General features: G+C 35.7%; 1 protein-coding gene across 1 annotated transcript in view; it reads left to right on the top strand.

Moving 5' to 3' along the window:
- The window catches only part of CASK (calcium/calmodulin dependent serine protein kinase), a 290,070-nt gene that overhangs the window by 97,461 nt on the left and 171,470 nt on the right, over positions 1–21,139 (top strand). Inside the window, exon 3 of the mRNA XM_032474657.1 lies at positions 12,398–12,503. Within this exon, the coding sequence (XP_032330548.1) occupies positions 12,398–12,503 (106 nt within the window). The remainder of the gene's footprint in view (positions 1–12,397; positions 12,504–21,139) is intronic.

Raw genomic sequence — 21,139 nt, forward strand, 5'->3', positions numbered from 1 at the left:
CTGAACTGCACACAGCGGCCGAGCCCCTTAGAACAGCTCTTCCGGAGGGCGGAGCTGTGGCCACAGCCTCTGTTGTTCTTAGTGAGTTTCTGAAGATTTTATTGAATAAGTGCTTCTCAGTTTCTTGTAAGCCTTTTGATCAATCTCCAGAGGCTTTGAATGACTGTTAATTTTGACCAGCTAAATATATGTCTCCCGGGGGGCGGGGGTGGTTTCCCTGCGCTCACATAGCCATTCCAGAAGCCCTGCCTAGTTATTTTATTTTTAATGATTCTGCACCTTATAGCAAACTAGCTTTTCAAAAATATAATCAGGTGACTTCAATTGAAAGGACCAAACTGAGATTTTTTTGGAAAGGAATTATGATTTTCTTACTGAAATTTGCCCTTATTGAACTTTGAGACTTTATATTTCAACTTTTGGAAGTAATACAGAAATAGCTTACCTATAAAGTTCACCTTCGGAATTGAGTAGTTGTAGACCTAAGAAGCAGTATAGCGAGTGTTCAGAGCGTAGGTACTGGGGCCAGACTGCCTGGGATCAGATCCTGGCTCCGCAGTTTTACTAGTTCTGTGGGTGAGTTCCTCAACTGCTATCCGCCTCAGCCGAGACATGAGTGTCACCTACCTCTTAGGGTTCTCATGAGGGTTAAGTGAGTCTACACATCTAATATAGAGCCTGACTCATAGTAATCACTCAGACAGTGTTAGGTGATGGTTATTGCTGTTGTTAGACATGTCAAAGGCAAATAATCATCTCATCTTTGTATTATATCATCAAGACCAATAATACTATTGTTTATAGCTGAGGATCTTGGAGATATTATTGGTCTAATGAACTATAATATGATCTTTAGTGTCCTCTAGTGGAAAAAAAATTAGATGTGCTCTTTTCATAAACCTGCTTCTTTTGTAATTGTGATCATTTAAGCTAATACAGTTACTCTTGAATAATTAACCAAAGACAAAATCCACATATATAAATGGACTTAAGAAATTGTTAAAATTTACATGAAACTTTAGATCTTAAGTCCTTTCAAGACAAGACTTTTTTGGCTATGTAATTTATAATATTAAATAACATAGTACATACACTATACAGTGATGTAGAAATGTTAGGCATAATTACTTTTGTTTAAAGCCAGTGTACTCAGTAGTGGGAGTGCCTTGCAGTTTTTCACTTGAAGTCATGGTAATACAATATAGAGAATAACATTAGCACCCAGTTATCTGCATATAGTTGGCATTTTTTTTGTCATTCTCTGAAAATGCTTTGGTCAGTACATATGTGCTATCTGGAGTAGATTGCCTCAAATTTTGGACATTTTTAGATTCCTCTTCCAGTAGCATATAAGGCAGCAGAAAGATTGCTACACTGAGAATCAGACACCTGAGTTCATCTTCCCGTTGTGCTGTCAGCTGGCTGTGTGACTTCAAGCATGTCATTTGTCTTCCTAGGGCCTCATTTTCTTTATGAGTGAAATGTGAGGCTGGAGAAGAGCATGAGACAATGCCTCCCTTAATGTCCCATTTCTCACACTCTCTGATTCAGTGATGCATATACACTGATGTGAAACAGAAGATGTAATAGATGTTGGTCAAGTGAGTTCTTTGTGCTGGGTGCAGCAGAGTTGGCAGGAGTGTAAATCCCCAGCAGTGGTTTGGGAAATGCTGAGATACTGAGGTGTGTAGATCACAGCAGGGTATGCCTACTCAGCTGGGGAGATTGTTAAGGAGAACTTTGAAGCAAAAGTGTGAGTAGAATTTTGATGAGTTGGGGTTTACCGGCATAGAGGGAAGCATACAGAGCATCAAACAGAGGGAGCAGCATTTTCAAGAGCACAGAGAGCATGGGTGGTGGAGGGGGTGTTGCAGAAGCTCCAGGTAGTTCAGGATGGGGTCAGGGAGGATGATGGGAGAAGTTAGAAAGGAATATAATATGTGTGACATCCTTAAAAAAAGAAAGAAAGGAAGAAAGGAAATGAACCAAAATTACTTGACCAAGAAGTAAGAGAACTAGGTTCCATTTCCAATTATGTTGCTAAATAGTTCAATGGAACCCAGTTAAGTTGTTTAAATTAAATCCTTTTTGGAAGGCTTTCCAGGAGGAGCTGAGGCATTATAATGTCTTGGTATATAGAATGGAGAGCAATGAAGGTTTTTGGAGTAATATGGTAATCCCTGTTTTAGAGTAACTCTATGGTAACAGTTGCATGAGTAGAACAAGAAGAAGGAACTAGAGGCAAAGAAATCCATTAAAAGATCTTTACTGTGATCCAGACAGGAATCCCTGAGGGCTGAAACTAGGGTAAGTGCAGTAAGGGGCAGATTGTTTTGACAGGTGTCGCAGAAATAGAATGGACAGGTTTTGGCAACTGCAGATAGAAAGTGGAGAAGGAGGAGGAGTTGGTGTGAGAATGACTCCAAGGGCTGCCTAGAAGGATAATGATGCTGATAGTCAGTAGGCCACACACGTGCAGCTGGGTGGATTCTGTTTTACTTTTTTTTTTAACCAGTGTCATTATTAGACACTTCAACTATACCTGCTTTTTACTTGTTTTCAAATAATTCTTTGGTCAACTTCAGATTCAGTTCCTTATGAGCTATATTACATGGTTTCCAAAATGTAGATGAAAAACTTCAATGTAAGAGTAGGTTTAGAACTATGTAGCAGTGTGGTTTGGTAATTGGATGGTCACATTGTCAGCTTCTTGTCATTAAACTTGGTTTGATTGACATTTGGTAAAGGTGGGAAAGAATTATTTCCACCAAAAATGATCACAGGGAAAAGAAACAAAACTTACCGTGCACATGCTCTGTGTCATGCACCACGGCAAGCACTTTCACACACTTTATTAAATCATCCAGGGCTGGCTACAACCAATATGGGGGCTATTCTCTTATTCTCCATTTTATAGATGAGGAAGCTGATGATCAAGGTTATACAGCTACTAAGTGATGGTGGCAAGGTGTAAAGACAGGCCTTCTGACTACAAATTTGTTGCTCTATTATATCATAACTGCCTCCTGGCAGAAGAGTATTAGCATTTGAAAGGATAAGTGCCAGATCTGTGGAAATAGGGGACCAACCATCCGGGTTTGCCTGGGACTGAGGGCAGGTTCTTGGGACACAGAACTTTCAGTGCTGCAACAAGGAAGTCCTGGGCGAACCAAGATGCATTGGTACCCTTTCTGGAGAAGTCACTTACATGAAATAAACCATTATCTAGAATGACTTAGGTAAGGTATTGATTGTATTTGTTTCCCATAGTACTGAGGTATGAATTAGGCCTTTTGTTACTAAGTGAGCAATGGTTCTGAAGTGAAGAGGGATTAAGGCCCTTCCTGACTTCGTTCTACTTGTTTTCACTGGCTCTGCCTTGCTGGGATTGCACTCAGCTGTGTGTGGATCAGCCTCTGCTTCCATTCCAGTTTTTAAGGAAACTTTTACCCATTCCAAGTCTGATGAAATGGCAAAAGAGCTATTGAGAAAAAAGTCAAGAAAAAGAGCAGGTGATACACTCTTTAAAGAGTAAGGGAATATATTTTCTGGTGTTCAACCTTAACCAACAGGGAAAACCCTTAGCATAAATGTAATATATGTGTATTTTATGTGTGTAAATATTGTACTCTAATAAGTAAACAATTTATATTGTTTTGATATCAAGATGGGAAACAGAAAATTGGGCCACATGAAATGTCCCCAAGAGAACTTTCTGAAATTTTTCAAAAGAGGAAGAAAAGCGCACTTTATGATAGTTTCATGTATCTCACACAGCAAAGTGCTAGGCTTGGTGTCAAAGCTAAAATGATGTGAGGGTTATACTTATGTTTTTTAATCTAAGTAATGGTAATTCTCAAATTGTGCCCATCATGTAGCTGTACAGAGAAGCGCTAGCTTCTATGGTTTCCAGTCTCATCAGTCAGCGCTCCTGTGGCCTCCATGACATGGATTAGATGATTATCTGTCATGATCTGGGTCCTTGGGCATCAATATCTAGATCAGCCCCTTAGGCTTTTGTGCCTCCCTTAAATTTTACTGCAAAATCCTTATCACTGTCTATCACTTTAACAGATTTATAAAATGGTTTCTAGCCCCAAATAACTTAAAAATTGCTGATTTAGATCGCTGCCATATTTTCTGATAGTTAAGTACACTACCTCCGGGTTTTGTAGAAAAGATTAAATGAAGATAGTTTATCCTGAGGGCAAAGCAGTATATTATTTACTTAAAATTTTATTAAAACAAGGAGAAATATAACCTCTTCAGAATTCCCTGTGTTTCCTTTAGTCCAGAGTTTCACCGTATACAAAAAGCATCCTCTCCTCTCTGCCACTTTCAGCTACTATCACTGATTCTAGTACTACTCTTTGAAGCTACTTGACTACTTTTTTTTAAATTAAGATTACAGGGCAAACTAAATTACACATACCTCTTAGCCACTTGCAGCTATCCATATAAATCTGGATTTAGGCAGTGGACCACCAAAATAAAGTAATTTGGTGGTTGAGGCCATGAGTCTGAGGGGTTATGCATAATCCCTGATTTCCAGTTGTTATTTATCAAAACAATCAGCTAATTGTTTTTAATTGATCCTTTTCAAAGTAAGTGTCACACACTGGGACTTTTTTTTTTTTTTTTTACTATAAATATGTTTTTTACTATCATGAGATATATTGACAAAAAGATTCTACTTCTGGATGGGGAAAACCCATATTATTATTATTAAAATTTAATGGTAGTTATTTCACCATGCTATAGAGAATCTCAGCTTCAGTCATTTAAAAAAATTCATGTATTAAAACACTACAAATTGCTTTCTGGGGAGAATTTTGGTCCTGCTGGCAGTATTTCCTGAGCTGGCCCCATCCTGGAGGAAGAAGGTGTGAGGGCAGATGGGTAGTAAGGAAGCCTAGCCTGCCACTTACTCCTGTTGAACTCCTCAGCTGGAAATAAATAAAAATAAAAGGTAAATGCAGGTATCCTTCGCTTTGTGACAGTTCACTTTACGACGCTTTGCTTTTTACAAAACACCTGTATTAGTACCTGTTTTCACTAACTGAAAGAAATCTGAAGAGGATTTTCACTTTTATGAAAAAAGATAATTACTTCTTCACCTTATGCCGTTTAGACTTACGAAAGTTTTCATAGAAACTCTCTACTTTTGAATGGGGGGTGGTGGGGGACTCTGTATAGATAACTTGTATTTTACACTTTCTTAATTATGTTAATGTGAATAACTTTTTTTACTTAGACATATTGAATTCCTGTCTTACTGCGATTACAAAACTTTTTAAAACTTTATTCAATAAAAATTTATGCACAATAAAAGGAGCCTATTTAAGTGTACAGTCCAGTGAGTTTTAATATATTTACAATGAGTTTAAATGTATACACTCTATCATCCCACAAAGTTCCTTCAGCTCCTAACATGTATGTTCTTTTAAGACTTTAATATTGAAAAATAATTGAGGCATAAACTGGTATTTCTCCAATTTTCTTTGATAAAGTTAGGAGTACCATTTTGAAATAGATGTCTGATTTTTATAATAGTAAAATGCCTCCATGTTTCTCCCTTTTTGTAAAGCTTTTTTGGTTTACATTTCCTAAAATGAAAACCAACAGAAGAATTGTGCCTTGTAGAGATGTTTAGAACATTGTGTTTCTACTTGTATCATGTGTAAAATATGATCTTAATAATGGTCATTCATATATTTGAGAAAAACCCTAATGCTGGAACTTTATGTGATTTGCATTTCAGTCATTTCTGCTTTTCCCTTTTATCCATATAATAAACATCTTTCTATTTTTATTAGTTGAGTCTAAAACAGATTTTCACCAAATTTACGGTAGAGTAACTCCTTGAATAGATGACTCAGAATTATATCCTTTAAGGGACAAATCATTTGGTTTTTTTTAACCTAATGTTGGCTCTTATCTACAGATAGTTTTTAAGCAAATGCTCTTCTTTCAGGACATTTTAACACCTCAGGAGATAAATATTAGTAAAGATCATTGAATTGGTCACCTCTAATCTTTATTAATATCTAATTACTAAGCTCAGTGACCTATCGTACTTCAGTATCGATTAAGAGTGACCTGGAGTTGTTTTTTTTTTAATATGTCTCCAGAAAGTAAATGACACTTTAGATAATTATTTACGAAACTCATCCTAATGAAGAGTGAACAGGGAGACAAGTAGTTTTTACAGTAATTAGCTTTGTTATATTTTACAGTTGATAGTTTTTGATAATACATCAAATATAGTGTTGAATTTAGTTTGAATTTGGTGTTCAACGGGGCAGACTGCTTTAATATCAGAAATGAAAATTCTTTGGGAAATATTACCAAAACCCCATTAATTTGTAAATGCTTACTGTAGTTGATTGACTTCTAACTAATATATTTGCCTATTTAAGAACAAATTTTTTATCAAACATTCTCAATTAATGGTATGTTGCTTCCTTTCTCTATTCACCTTACAGATGAGATTTTAGGCCATAAGACTGTTTTAAATGGGCAAGAATTCAAAGAAATTAGAAGCTGCTTGGATTTCTCTTTGTATATGAAAAAAGATAATAAAATGTGGTAGTAAAATGTGTAAAAAGATCAAAGAAATAATGTGTTTGCTGTTAACCCAGATTTGTGTGTGGTCCTGTCTGGGCCTCTGGTCATCCACTAGTTGAGAGGGTCAGCTTTCTTGATTTATAGGAAGATAGCCTCATTAAAGCCAACCTGACCTGTGTTATTGCCAAAGGCAGCTGGGATCTTTAGTCTTCAAAGTGGTTATTAGATAAAGGTGGAACTCGGCAACAGAATTTGTCTCTGCTGCTATAATCCTTCCAAGGTTCTGCTTGGATCCCTTTCTTAAAATATTATATGGTCATTAATTTCAGCACACCAAGGAAAAAATGTTGAGTCAGTAATGACTTTCATTTACTTATTTTGTTATTAGTATTGATTCAAATGAACACATTAATACTTGTCCTAATTGTTTTTTTTAATTGAAGTATAGTTAGTTATATGTCAATTTCTGGTGTACAGCACAGTGTCCTAAGTCATGCATATACATGCATATTCTTTTTCATTAAAGGTTATTACAAAATATTGAATATAGTTTCCTGTGCCATACAGAAGAAATTTGTTTTTTAATGTATTTTATATATAGTGACTAACATTTGCAAATCTCAAACTCCCAAATTTATCTCTTCCCACCCCCTTTCCCCCAGGAACCATAATATTGTTTACTATGTCTGCAAGTCTGTTTCTGTTTTGTAGATGAGTTCATTAGTGTCCTCTTTTTTTTCTTGTTTTAGATTCCATATATGAGTGATATCATATGGCATTTTTCTTTCTGTTTCTGATTTACTTCACTTAGAATGATAATCTCTAGGTCCATCCATGGTGCTGCAAATGGCATTATTTTATTCTTTTTTATGGCTGAGCAGTATTCCTAATTATTTCTATGACTAGATTAGAACTTCTTTATGTGCACTTGGAGCCTGGGTCAGCTCTTAGTGAATTTTAACATTGAGTTTCTAACACAACTTGGAAATTCTTTGGACACGAATAAGAATACTTATATATATGTATGTCAGGAAATGATCAGTGTCTAATTTCTGATCATCACTGATGACAGTGCAGCAGAAATAAGCTGGTTTTGTAGCAGTCCGGGTAGCTTGTCACCCAAGTCAGTATTACCGCATTAGCACTGTTCTGTGACTGGATCTTAAGGGCACATGTATAAACTATGCAGCCCCACGAGCTGTTGTGTTATGATGTAGAGAGCACTGGACTCCACTTATTAGATCTGCTTCCCCTCCTTGCTAGTTGTGTGATCTCAACAACTTACCTCGCTGAACCCGAGCCTCAGTGAAGTGAAACCTCAGTGAAGTGAAACCTCTGTAAAGTGAAACTAGATATATTTACCTCGCAGGGTTATTATAATTATTAAGTGAGGACATACAGAGAGACAAACTCCCAAGTGTTACACTGCACAGTCTAAGGTCATTCGCTAAATTCTGAAGTGTCCAAAGGGCTACTGTACAATGGATGTTGACTACCCTTTGCGTGTTTGGTAGATTAAGAAGATAAAATAATTTAAAACTACTGAACAAGTGAAGGATTTCAATTAACAATAGTGAAGAAATTTCAGATTTAGTTTTTAAGTGATGGATTTGGGTTATTAAACACTGTAGAGTTTCCTTCTATAGAAGTTTTTGTTTAAAAAAAAGCTGTTTGAGTTTAGATTCTTTTTGGAATGACTGAATGACTTTACAAATAATTGTGTAAGTCATGCAGAAGAACTCACAATTGGAAGAGGATAAGAATCAAAGCAAGTCAGTTTATCCACAGCTGCACCATTCCAATTTGGTAGCCACTAGCCACATGTGGCTATTGAGCTCTTAAAATATGACTGCTCCTAGTTGAGATGTGTAAGTGTAAAACACACTGGATCGCAAAACTTAGTACGAAAAGAGAATGTAACACATTTCATTAATACTTTTTAATGTGATTATATGTTGAAATAATAATACTTTGGATATTACTGGATTGCATGAGATATGTTAAAATAAATTTCTCCTGTTTCTTTTTACTTTTCTAATGTGGCTACTAAAATTTTTTAAATTATATATGTGGTTCACATTATATTTCTTTTGGATGGTGCTGATCTAAATCCTTACTGAGTGATTCTGGGAAAGCTAACTCTTAAATTTGACCTTTAAAGCTTAGCTATTGTGGTTGAGATAGCTACTCCAGTGTTAAGAATGTCAGAAAGCATTCCTTTCTTCAGCCACATTTGTAAATACCCAACTTATATTTGACCCTTGGTCAAATTAGTCTGTTATAGAATCCTGACACTCTGAAAGTAGCATCTGACTTTTAAAAGATAGCATGAAGAATTCTCCTATTGCAATAACAACTAATAGTAAAATGAATAATAAATACTTTTCAGGAAAAAATCTTTTTAAAACAGACTACCTACAACAACTTTCTTAACTCTCCCTTATTTGAGGGACAGAATAAAAGGTAGACCCGGGAGGGCACAGTTATTGTTCTACTGTTGTTGGACAGCCCAAATGTCTTAGGAAACTGGTAGGAGGAGTGGTTTTCAAGCCGTATATACGTGGGTTGATTCAGTTTAGGTGTGTTTCTCCAGTTTTGGTCAGAAGATCAAATATTACTTTCCATATTACTAGTGCCCCCTTTTAAAAGGAAATAAATTGATGAAATATAGGCACATAGTTAAACATAAGGGCACTAAATATAGAAATAGATTATTTTTTAATCTTTTAAAATTTCCCTGAAAAAATACAAAATGAATAATAAATGAACAAGTGGAAAGAGTTCCCAGTTACTATAGATAAAGCAGCACTTCAAAATAGCCATGATAACTGTGGGTCAGGTCACTTACAGGAATGTTCTGTGCTCATATCTCTAAACAGTCAGATAATCACAACTTCACATCATTATTATCACCTACTTTCACATTCCTTCCTACTCTGCTTCATGAGCTGATTTGTAGGAAAATACTAGTTTTTGTTTGCTATATCAGCAAGGAATTAATAGCACTTAATACATACATCTTTCACATTCACATCTAAAAATAAACGTTTTGAGTTTAACATTCTTGGAATCTATAGTTTGAATCCATATATAGTGCATTTGTGTTTTTTAAATTGTGATTTTTCTATTGGGACTATTTAATATATCCATTTAATTGATACTTGGATTATGGAAAATGTGCCACAATTATCCTAGACGTAAGCTATCTTTTGCATTTTTGCCCTTATAATTTCAAATACATTTTTATGTTGTTAGTTTTGTGCTGTTCAATCAGTGTTTGGATTTTAGTCCCTGAAATGTCAGATCCAGTGACACTTAAATTGTTTTAATCTTTGAAGGCAGGGTCCCCAGCAATCCTGCCTTCATTTTGAAGATGGGTAAAGTGATAAGAGACTATACCAGGGGCATGTTCAACCGTATACCAAGCAGAAATGTGTGTGTCAAATGGAGGGGTCTTTAGAGCATCCATTTCTATGTATGATCTTTCAGTATAACAAATGTGCACATCACAAATGGTGAATATGGGAGTTGAAACACACTGTAGTTACACCAAAGGGGCAAAATTAAAAATAAACTGAAAACAGGAGAAACGACCAGCTTTCATTGTGGCAAGCACTAAGTCTCTGTTCACTCCTTGACTCCAATATCAGAACATTGAATTAAAATCAGACTTTTATCAGAATAGAAAAAAAAATGGAAAGAGAGAAACTTAAGGTGAAAACAGAAGGTGTGAAAAGGGTGACTTCTAATAAAATGAGAAGCTGGGGATTAACAAAGAAATGAGTAATAAAGCTCCTAAACTTTTCATAGACTCAGGAGGGCGAACAATCTTGAAGGGAGAGAAAAAACTGTGCAGGCATCTGATTTACGCTGTCTGGCTTCAGCCTGGTGCTCCAGCGCACTTGTCAGAAACTTTCCTCAGAGTTACGACTTCCCAGCGCAGAAGCCACACCTAACTCACACCTCTCCTCTCCTGGAGCTGGAGACCATCTTTCATGCGCCTCGCATCTCTTCCTTCCCAGTGAGCACTGAGCCCTCCAGCGCTGCATTCCACGCCGTCCCTTCACGTCCATTTTCCCATTTGACTCTTGCCGCTGCCCTCTGAAGTTGATTTAGTAGACGATGCAGGTCCTGCATCACCTGTCACCTTCCCCATTTCATTTGCCATGAGCAAGGCGTTTGTAGAGGTTAGCAGTCAGCTGGCAAGTGGTAGTCATAGAGGCCGGACTGGCACCAAGTTTTCTGACTCCAGATCGTATGGGCTTTTCATTACTGCCACTTACAAACATAGAGAGCGTTCCCTTTAAAACAACAGCAAATACAGACAAATCAAACCTGCTTTGACCCTCCTATTCTTTTCCTACTACCAGAATCCTGTCTAAACCCAGCATGGCATCATGGAAGGACTGAATTTAGAGTTAAACGGGCCAGAGCTCAAAACCTACCCCTTGTAATAGCTATGTGATCTTGAACAGATTTAAGTCTCAGTTTCCTCATTTGAAAAATACCTACCTCACAGAGTTGTTGAGACATTAAGTCACAATAACCACGTTAACTTAGACCAGTGAAAGACAGGATAAATCTAAATTTATTATTATATAATTGTCTGCATAATTATTATTATGTCTGCATATTATATATATTGTCTGCACTTTGAACCTGACCTCTCCGCAGAACTTCATCTTCTTCCTCAGAATATTAATGGTCTTTTCTGGTTGAATCTTACATCCTTTTCTCAGCCTTCTTCAACTCCAGCCTATGCCTTAATTCCCCCTATTCCCTTGACCTTCTTACTATTGTATTATTGATTCTTCTTTTCTGGTGGCTTCTCTTTTGTCTTACTTACTGACTTCTTTCCCTCACTTATACTTCATGTAAGTCTTCTAAGGTGCCTTCTGCTACCATCGTTCTTGTTAACAAGAGTAAGTTGAATTAACAAATCAGAGAGGAGACAATGTTATCTCTTCCGCTTTGTGCAATTTATCTTTAGCCTTGATTCTTCTCTACCTGTCTCCCTTCTATTTCCAATATAAAAGTGTCCATTGGATTTTATTCATCTGCAAGCAAGTAAAACTCCAGCACTATTAACAAAGGAAGGCTTTATTTATCTTGTCGCATGTAGACATGGCAAGTGATACCTGTGCCTAAACCATTTTTGTGTGATGATGATGATAGGAATATTAACAGTTGTATTTTCCAAATAGTATTATGTAACTTACACAGTAGTCTTACCTACATTATCTGAATTTGTTCTTCAGAGTAACACTCTAGGTAGTGTCCTGAATTATCCAACCTATTTTATAGATGCTGTAAAAAAAATTCTGACTTTAATGCTGGGAGTAGGGCTTTTCCTGTTTAACCATACTATTTTTTCACCTGCTATTCCATGTAACTTCTCTGATGTGTGTTTATAAATGCTAGATTTTAGGCTATAGCATAAACATCATATTCTTATGCAATTTAGGGAAAACTAGGAAAGTAAAGTAAAATTCAAGATAGCAAATTGAGTTATTGGCTGATGAAGAGAGAGTTACACATTTTGAAACCTGATTACAAGAATTTGGGGAAAGTGTTTACTTGTGCTATTTACATTTCTTATTAATAAAATGTGACTGTATAATACATATAGATTTAAGCTGACAAAAAATATGAAAAAGTTATCTTGTCAAAGGTTTTGAAGGGTAAAGAGTTAAGCTTAGCCTAAGCGGGGGATTTCATCTCTATAGTTAGAGAAGTCTTCATGTTACCATAGATCATATCCATTCATTCATCATTCACTCTGATTGTCTTTTGATCCTACCTAACAAAATGTTATGTGTTTGTTTTGCAGATCTAAAGCGGGAAGCCAGTATCTGTCATATGCTGAAACATCCCCACATTGTAGAGTTATTGGAGACATATAGCTCAGATGGAATGCTTTACATGGTTTTTGAATTGTGAGTGTAAATTTTATTTTCTTAAGGGTTAAAGTTTTGAGCAACATCAATCTTGGATAATGCTAACGCTTTTTTTTTTTAAACTTTAGCAATAGTTGTGAACTCATCTGTTTAGAAAGACCTAAAGTAATAAGAATAAAAGGATTATCTCATCTTAAGGTTCAAAATGACTTAGGAAGCAAAAGTTGAGCATATTCAGTTACCATCACATTTTTAGCATACTTCAAAGAAGAAGCTCAAAGAGGAAATAGAGTTCAGAAGAATAAGAGGCCCCAAAATACAAAATTCTGACCACAGGAGTCAGTAAAGGGGTGGGATGGGAGTAGAGGCCTCCATGTAGCAAGCCTATCTAGCAACTAAAAACAAGCAATAACAGACTTATCTTCTGCTTTTAATATAATCTTTTAATATAATCACCATGTTGGCATATGAAGGAAATAGGTAACAGTGTATCTTGATTTTAAAAAGCCATGTTTTTTGTCAGTAAGATGGAGAAATGTGAGCTAAGGATAGTACAATTGGCTAGTTTCACAGCTTGTTGGATGATTGTGTCCAAAGAGATTATGTAAAGTTTTATGGGATGGCATACTATTCTGTTCAAAATTTTAATCAGTGACTTTCATTAGGGTCTCTCACAAAGTGGTAATCAAGGCATTGTCCAGGGCTAAAATCATTTGAAGGCTCCACTTCTAAGCTCACTCACATGGTTGCTGGAAGCATGCTATTAAACTGAGGGCCTTGGTTCCTCATGGGCTGGTGGACCGAGGCCTCCCGAGGTTCCTCATCACTGGGCCTCTCCATGGAGCAGCTCACAACATGGCAGCTGGCTTCATCTGGCCAGCAAACAGGAGTGCAAGAGTACTAACAAGACTGAAGTCTGTCTTGTAATCTAATCTCTGAAACTTCTGCCATATTCTCTTGGTTAGAAATAAGTCACTAGATCCAGCCCACACACAAGGGCAGGGGGATTACACAGGGTGTGAATACCAGGAGATGATGGTCGCTGGGAGCCATGTCAGTAACTGTCCCCTATAGAGGCCTAGCTAATGCATTGAATATCTAGATCAAAATTTTAAAATATTTCACAAACTTGAAGCAAAGGAGCTGTGAAATAAAGATGAAGGTTTAAGACCAGTTAATTTAAATGCATTCATTCACATATGTAAGTGCAAGATCACTGTGAACTTAGTTGTAAGTGCTTTTGTGAAAAAGATGTAAACATTTTACTTAGTTGTTGCACCAGTTTTAAAAAGCCCTGAATGGACCTTCCAGCTACATTAATTAGAATTACATCATATTCAGAACTAAGCCACACTCCCACTGTATTGCACATTGCCCGTTCTCCCTGGAGTGTTCATAGTAAGCGGGACACTGCTTCCAGAAGGGGGTAGCCAGAGTGGGAAAGGCCTAGAAATGCTGTCATAGAGTCACAGCCTTCCAAAGCTTTGTTAACAAACCTGCTGAAAGATTTTTGAAAACTGTGTACCTCCACACATATCTTTCAGTTGACACGTAAAAACTTTTATTGTGAGGATATTTTCCTCAAAGCTGTAGAGCTGTAACTTTATCTCATTCAATTTATGGAAAGTGTCTGCTTTGTGACCTGAATGGCAAAGCTAGTCATCATTGTCAAACCAGTCAGCCAAATCAGACTCGCTTTCTGTCAGAAAAAAAATCTGACTTCATTTTTCAAATAAAATTGAAGTGTTAATAGACACCACTGTGACAGTCATCTTACTATTGATTTCTAATTCTAAAATAGATAAGGCTTTGCCATGAATATATTATCTGGATGAAATAAGGTGCCCCTCTCCTTCCTTTCCAAAGCTGTTCTGCTGTCATGGGTCGCTCCCTTCCTCAGTAGCTTTGCATTCCCCAGTTGTCTCTTTGAAGCTAGGCAGTCTTTTCAGGATGGGTGAGCAGTTTGTCTTTTCAGTTGGATTCATATGAGTGGAGATACGAAAGGAAAATTAGCAGACCACAGACTTGTTTTCAGAGAGACCAAATTACGGCAAATGTAGATATGGCTTAAATGCTTTAAACATATCCTAATACATGTGTCCCCTTGAAGGACTTCGAATTCTGCCAGAGATAACCTAACTCCCGTTTTGAAGACCATTTGGCATGGAAGAGCTATTGAAAAGACTAGGAGACTTTAGTTACCCAAGCATCTATTGGTTTTCTTTTTCTGCTAAAAGAATCCTCAGGGCAGAAGCCCATGGTAGAACATAATGGATGTCCTCAGTTATTTGAAAGGTCATCGTGTGTACGAGGATTATATGTTTATTCAGTGTCGGGTCAGGAACTGTAAGTGGAATCAACAGGTTTCAGGTAGATTTCACCTCTAAGCAAGGAAGCCCTCCTTCATTAGACTAACTCCGTGAATGAAGCAGGCTGTCTCCATTACTCGCTAGAGTCTACCATTACTCACTGGAAGTGCTTACACTAAGCTGGATCCATCCAAGGTGCCTGAAGAAAAGATTTTAATTTTGAACTGGAGAGGGCCTCTAACATCTCTTCAAATTTTAAGATATTATCATTCTTTTTAAATCACTTTTTCTTATTTAATTTTATTGTTCAGTCAAGAAATCTGTTTCTGTCCATATTTTTATTTACTGAGAAAACTAGAAAACAGATTTTGCCATATACTACAATGAGCATAGAAAGCAAAAATTTTAAATTCACCTAAATTTCATATTTGCTGTTTATTTCAAAGGGGTCTAAGTGACAATGTAATAGAGAGAAGATGGTCCTTGGTGTCATAAAACTGTGGTTAGTATCCCAGCTCTGTCACTTTTACTAATTATGTGACTTTTTAAAGTCTTTTAACTTGAAAGTCTTCATAAAATTATGAAAACTAGATGGGAAAAATATTTGAATTCACTTCGTAAGATGGTGATGTGCTCTGCAACCGTAAGGTATTGTTTGTAGTGGGTTTCACAGGTTAGTTTTAGTTTCTCAGTGTTGAATTATATGGGATTTTATAGAGCTAATTTTGTGTCATTCAGTTATGATTGAAATAATTTATCAATGACAATATATTGAGAATTTATCAGTCACCTAATCTTGGTGTTAACCCAAATCACTGGAAAATGGCTTTCTATTTTTTTAACCTTTTATTTTGGAAAATTTCAAATAAAAAGAGAATAGTATAATGAACCTCAGTGTACCTGTCACTGAGCTTCAATAGTTATCAATATTTTACCATTCTTGTTCTGTCCTTTACTGTTGTCCTTTTTTTCCTCCTGGTTATTTCTAAAACAATATCATTTCACCTATAAATACTTCTGTTTGTATTTATAGATAAGGACTGTATGTATATGTGTGCGTATGCACATCTATTTCTCCCCCTATACATAATACTATTATTATGTCTAGCAAAATCAACAATAATTCCTTACTGTCGTGTCATATTCAGTTGATACTCAATTTTCCCTGACTGAACAGGAATTTTTAAAGCACTTATTTCTCAATTTAGAATTGTTTTATTAGCTCTAGGGGTCTGGAAGTAGATTATAAATTCACAGTTAAAATAACTTAGTTAACTATTTCTCAAAAGGGTCAGAAACAAAATAGAAATATAAAATTGTTCTTTCATATCATTCGTTTTTATAAATTTATCTCAGTAGTTGTTCTTGCCCAGTTTTTTGCATTCTCTTTGATTTCCTAAGTTTAAAACAAATGAACAAACCCCAAACCATCCATTATTGTAAGATTAAAGGTCCTGTGGATCAAAGAGCAAAGCAGTAAGTTTGTGTGTGCCTCCACCTACTGGCTAGGTAAGAGATTGCTTACATAGTTGTAATGTAGACAAAGCTACGCCAGATTTTGTTCCCTGCTTCTGGCAGTGTATCTACTGACCCTGGTATTCAGGAGCTCATTGCTCAAGTTATGGGTTATCTGGATCCTTTCCAGTTTTTTGACATGACAGCAATATAGAGCAGATAGGGAAAGGGAAAGCAAATGAAGTAAGGGCAGTTGACTGCTGTTCATTGGCTGCTTGGAAATAGCTCTGATAATTTTGATGGAGAAAAGGCTAGAACAAACAATATATTTTGATTATCAATGAATTTCTTAATATGGTATCCATAACTTTCTTTGCCGCAGATTATCTATAACCAACTCTCCCTTTTTTCCCCCAAACTGAAATCACGAAATCATATGGTCCAATGTTGCTGTTTATCATGTTAGCAAATCCTTAGAACAAGTTGATACTCATTTAATTACAAATGGTTTATAAGTTTAAAGAATACTCAAATATAGAGGCAGAACCAGAATTTTAGAGCTGGAAAAGATTAGAGCAGTAGATTTCAAAAGTTAGCATTGGAAACAGTAGAGCTTGTTAAACTAGCATGTAACCAGGCCCTACCTCCTAGGTATTCAGTTTCAACAAATGTGGGTCCTGAAACAAGAGGTCAAGAGATGACTGACCTTTAAAGTAGGAGTAGTACTATTTAGAGACTATGTTGTCATTTTCCCCAACATACAGTATTTTGTTAGAAATCTGCATGTGTTTACACTACATCCATTGCTTTGGGGTTACACTTAAATTAGGACTTCTCTGTAGCAGTTTGCTATTATTTCAAAAAAAATTAGTATTTTAAAACATAGGTTGAATTCTGAAGACAGAGCTGTGTCATGTCACCCCGCCCTCCCAAAATTAAATGTTTATTTCTAAGTAACACATCAGGACTTGTCTTTACTAGTGTCTGATACTTGAGTTAAGCTGTAAATCCTAAATTGGCTGGCCAAGGAAGTTTAATTAGCTTATTATAGAATGATTACATGTACCATGGGGAGACTATACAGTAATTAAATATGAATTTAAAAGACATATGATATGAAAAGAATAATTTGTATCTTTTAAATAATATCAACAGTTTGTATTTTTGAACCTCACAAAAGAGATAAATAGACTGAAAGCTCTTTTATTTATTTTAAGTTTATTTTTTTAATTTTATTTTTAGTCTAGCATTTATGCTCCGGGAAGGGAATGTTTGTGGAATGCATTTATACTGATAGAGCTTATTATTACTTACCAGCAAACTTGCCACTTAAGGGAAAATATATTTGTTTCATATCAAGCAAGAAATATCTTGGCTGTAGCATTTTAATTTATATTAAAATTTGTGCAAACTTTTATAGCTAGTCTTATCTATTTTGATTTTTTGTTTTTATGTGTAATGGTATTCAGCACATATTAATTGAATGCCTGCATAAATGCTGGGTAGCAAGAAATGGTTGGGAAATATTGTTTGGTCCTAGTAAACATTAGAAACCTGATACTTAGGTAATTCAATGAGATAAGATACATGAAAAGACCTAGCTGGCTGCCTCTGTAGGCCCTTGATAAATGCTAGTTGAAAGAACAAACTTCTGTATCATTATAAACTTTTTAAAATTGAATTTTTCTCTTGACTTAGCTTTACCACATATTAAATGTTTAATTGCATTTTAGTTTTAAGAGCTATGTATGAGGAGTCCCCAAGACCCCCCGCCACCCCAGGTTTGATGGTTCACTAAGAGAACTCACAGGACTCAGCAGACAGTCATACTCACAGCTATGACTTATTACAGCTAAAGAGTATAAAGCAAAATCAGCAAAATCAGCAAAAGGAAAAGGTACAGGGGTTGAAGTCCAGGGGCAGCCAGGCACAAGTGTCCAAGGGTCTTATGCCAGCAACCAGCTGTGATAACACATGTGAGATGTTGTCTATCAGGGAAGCTCATTAGAGACTCAGCACCCAGGGTTTATATCGGGGGCTTGTTTCGTAAGCACCCTCTGCCTGGTGCATACCAAATTCCAGACTCCCAGAAAGAAAACAGGTGTTCAGGATAAATCATATTGTTTGCCCAAGCAGTTTAGACACACTGAGCCACTCTTTTGAGCTAAGAGGGAAGGAACCCATCCAAGTTCACAGATGCCAATCAAAAGTCAGCCTGGTAGGCAGACCTTTCAATCTTTTTGAAAGATAATAGTTTAGTCCTGCTATATTAACTCCTTTCTGCACAAACTAAAATAGCGATAAACAGAAGAAGAATTTTGAGTTAATAAACTCCTGGATCTGCAAACAAAATATGATGACCTATAAAGATGATTGCAAAGTTGGGTATTTTTTAAACTTTATAATTACTGTATCATTTTGACATCTACTTTTTTTTAAAAAAGTGGACTTCCCAATTTTTGTATAAAACAATCCCTAGATTGAGATGCTATAGTGTAGAGTAGATTTTAAATTTTGAATGATTTAGGAAACAGTTTGCATTCTGATACCTACTACCTTAGAAATACATTTGGAGTTCTCGCTCTAGTAGTTTTTTAATATATGAAAGCTGATCTTCAAACACTAAAATAATGTTCAATAAATTTATGTACATATAAAGTAAGAAGAAAATTCAGTTAACTTTGTTATTTAAAAGAAGTAGCTTGTTCATTTAAAATGAATTATAAGTAGTTTTTAGTGTAAACAACCTTTATGATATACATGCTTTGTAAAAATTTAGAAATTACAGAAAAGTATAATGACAGAAAGAATACTATTTGCAAAAGGTAATCACAATGAACATTTCAGAACATTTCCTTCTGTTTATACTCATTATCACAATTGCAGTAAATTGAATATGCAATTTTGTATCCTGATTCTTTTCACTAAATAATTTTAAGCATTTTTCTATACCATTAGATTCTTTTTTAGAAATAATGTTTTAATGGCTGCATTAACATATCTAAACTATGTACATTTGCTATATGTAATATTTGTCCTAAAGTTGAATATTTACAGTGTGTTCTGTTTTTCCCTATTAGAAATAATATTATGATTAATAATATTTTTATACAGAATTACTTGTGCATACCCCCTGATTGTCTTATTCCCTCAAAATAAGTTTTTAGAAGCAGAATTACTAGATACTAGAACTAGTGTATGAATGCCTGCAAACACCTACATCACACATAGATTTAACCTTTTTATGGAATGTATCACATTTAGAAAAAATGCATACACAGAACTGTACAAGCATAAGGAATTATTGTAATGTGAACACCCATTTAACTACAATCCAAGTCAAGAAATTTAAAAACTGCCAGCACCTCAACAGCCCCCAAATTCTGCTTTCTGGTTACAACCTCCTACCACTCAGAATTAACTTTATCCTAGACTTCGTTTCCATGTTTTTATATCTATACCATCCAAATAAGTATCCCTGAATAATGTAATTGTTACCTGTCTTTTAAAATCTTTATTTACATGGAATCATACAGTACATACTCTTTTTGGCCTGTGAGATTGATCCAGGTTGGTTTGCACTCCTTCATTTTGTTGCTATATAGTGTGAACAAACATTCACAATTTATGCATTCATGCTAATGTTAATGGGTATTTGGATTATTTCCAGATTTGGCTATTTTGAACAATGCTGTTAGAAACAGTCTTATACCTGTATCCTAATGCACCTAAATGCATGTTCATAGTATAGACCTAGGGGTGGAATTAATACGTTTTAGAGTATATGCAACTTCAGTTTGCCTAGATAACACGAAGCTATTTTCTAAAGTGGATGTACAAACTGACTCTTTACCAGTGGTATATGGCTCTCTAAGGTGATCCAAGTCCCAGTTTTCCTGGCATTGCCTCTATTTAAAATATTGATGTTAGTTCTTATTCACAGTGCTCTCCTTTTATTCTCATGATTAATTATTACCTATTTTGCATACTGTTGGTAATACTCTCTTGGCATTGTCAGGATTTTTAATTTTTGCCAGTTGGTGTGTAGTAGAATTTCCTTGTAATTTTTCCTGATTACTCTTCCCTGATCGGCATTTAGTGATGTATCCCTTCCTTCTTTCAATGGTATCTTTTGATTAACAGAAATTTGTGATTTTTATGTAGTCTAATTTATCATTCTTAATTTAATGGCCAGTGTTTTTGTATCTTGTTTAAGACATATTTACTCCTCTGAGATTAAGATATTCTCCTGTGTTTTATCATCCATCTGGAATTGATTTAGGGTACATTGTGAACTAGCAGTCCAATTTCATTTCTTTCCACGTGGATATTCAGTAGTCTCAGCACAGTTACTGAAAAGACTGCTCGGTAGTACCTCTTTTGCCATAAATCAGGCATCTATATCTGTATGATTATTCCAGGCTCTATTCTGGTCCATTGGCCTATTTGCCTGGCATTGTGCCAAGAGCATGTTGTCTTACTTACTGTAGCTTTACCATAAGTCCTGGTAAAGCAGAGCCTTCCACCTTGTTCTTCTTCAGACATGTCCTGAGAGCTGCGCTTGCCTCTGCATGTTCCATATACATTTTAGAATCAAGTTGTCAGTTTACCCACACACACATTTACAAAAACTGTTGGGATTTTGCCTTGAATTATTAGATCAAATCTTTATAGCAACTGGAGAATAACTGACAGATTTTTAATATTGAGTCTTCCAATTCATGAACATGGTGTCTGTCTTCCCACTTACTTAGGTCTCTGATTTCTTTCAATAAAGAAATCAAATTATCTCCATAGAAATTGTGTACATCTTTAGTTAGATTCTTAGGCATTTGCTTTTAAAAATGAATCAGTCTCTTTTTCTCTTTCTCTTTTTCTCTCCTTCCTCCTTTCCTTTTTCCTTGTATTGAC

The sequence above is a fragment of the Camelus ferus genome, chromosome X, assembly GCF_009834535.1.
Source record: "Camelus ferus isolate YT-003-E chromosome X, BCGSAC_Cfer_1.0, whole genome shotgun sequence".
NCBI classification, from domain to species: Eukaryota; Metazoa; Chordata; class Mammalia; order Artiodactyla; family Camelidae; genus Camelus; species Camelus ferus.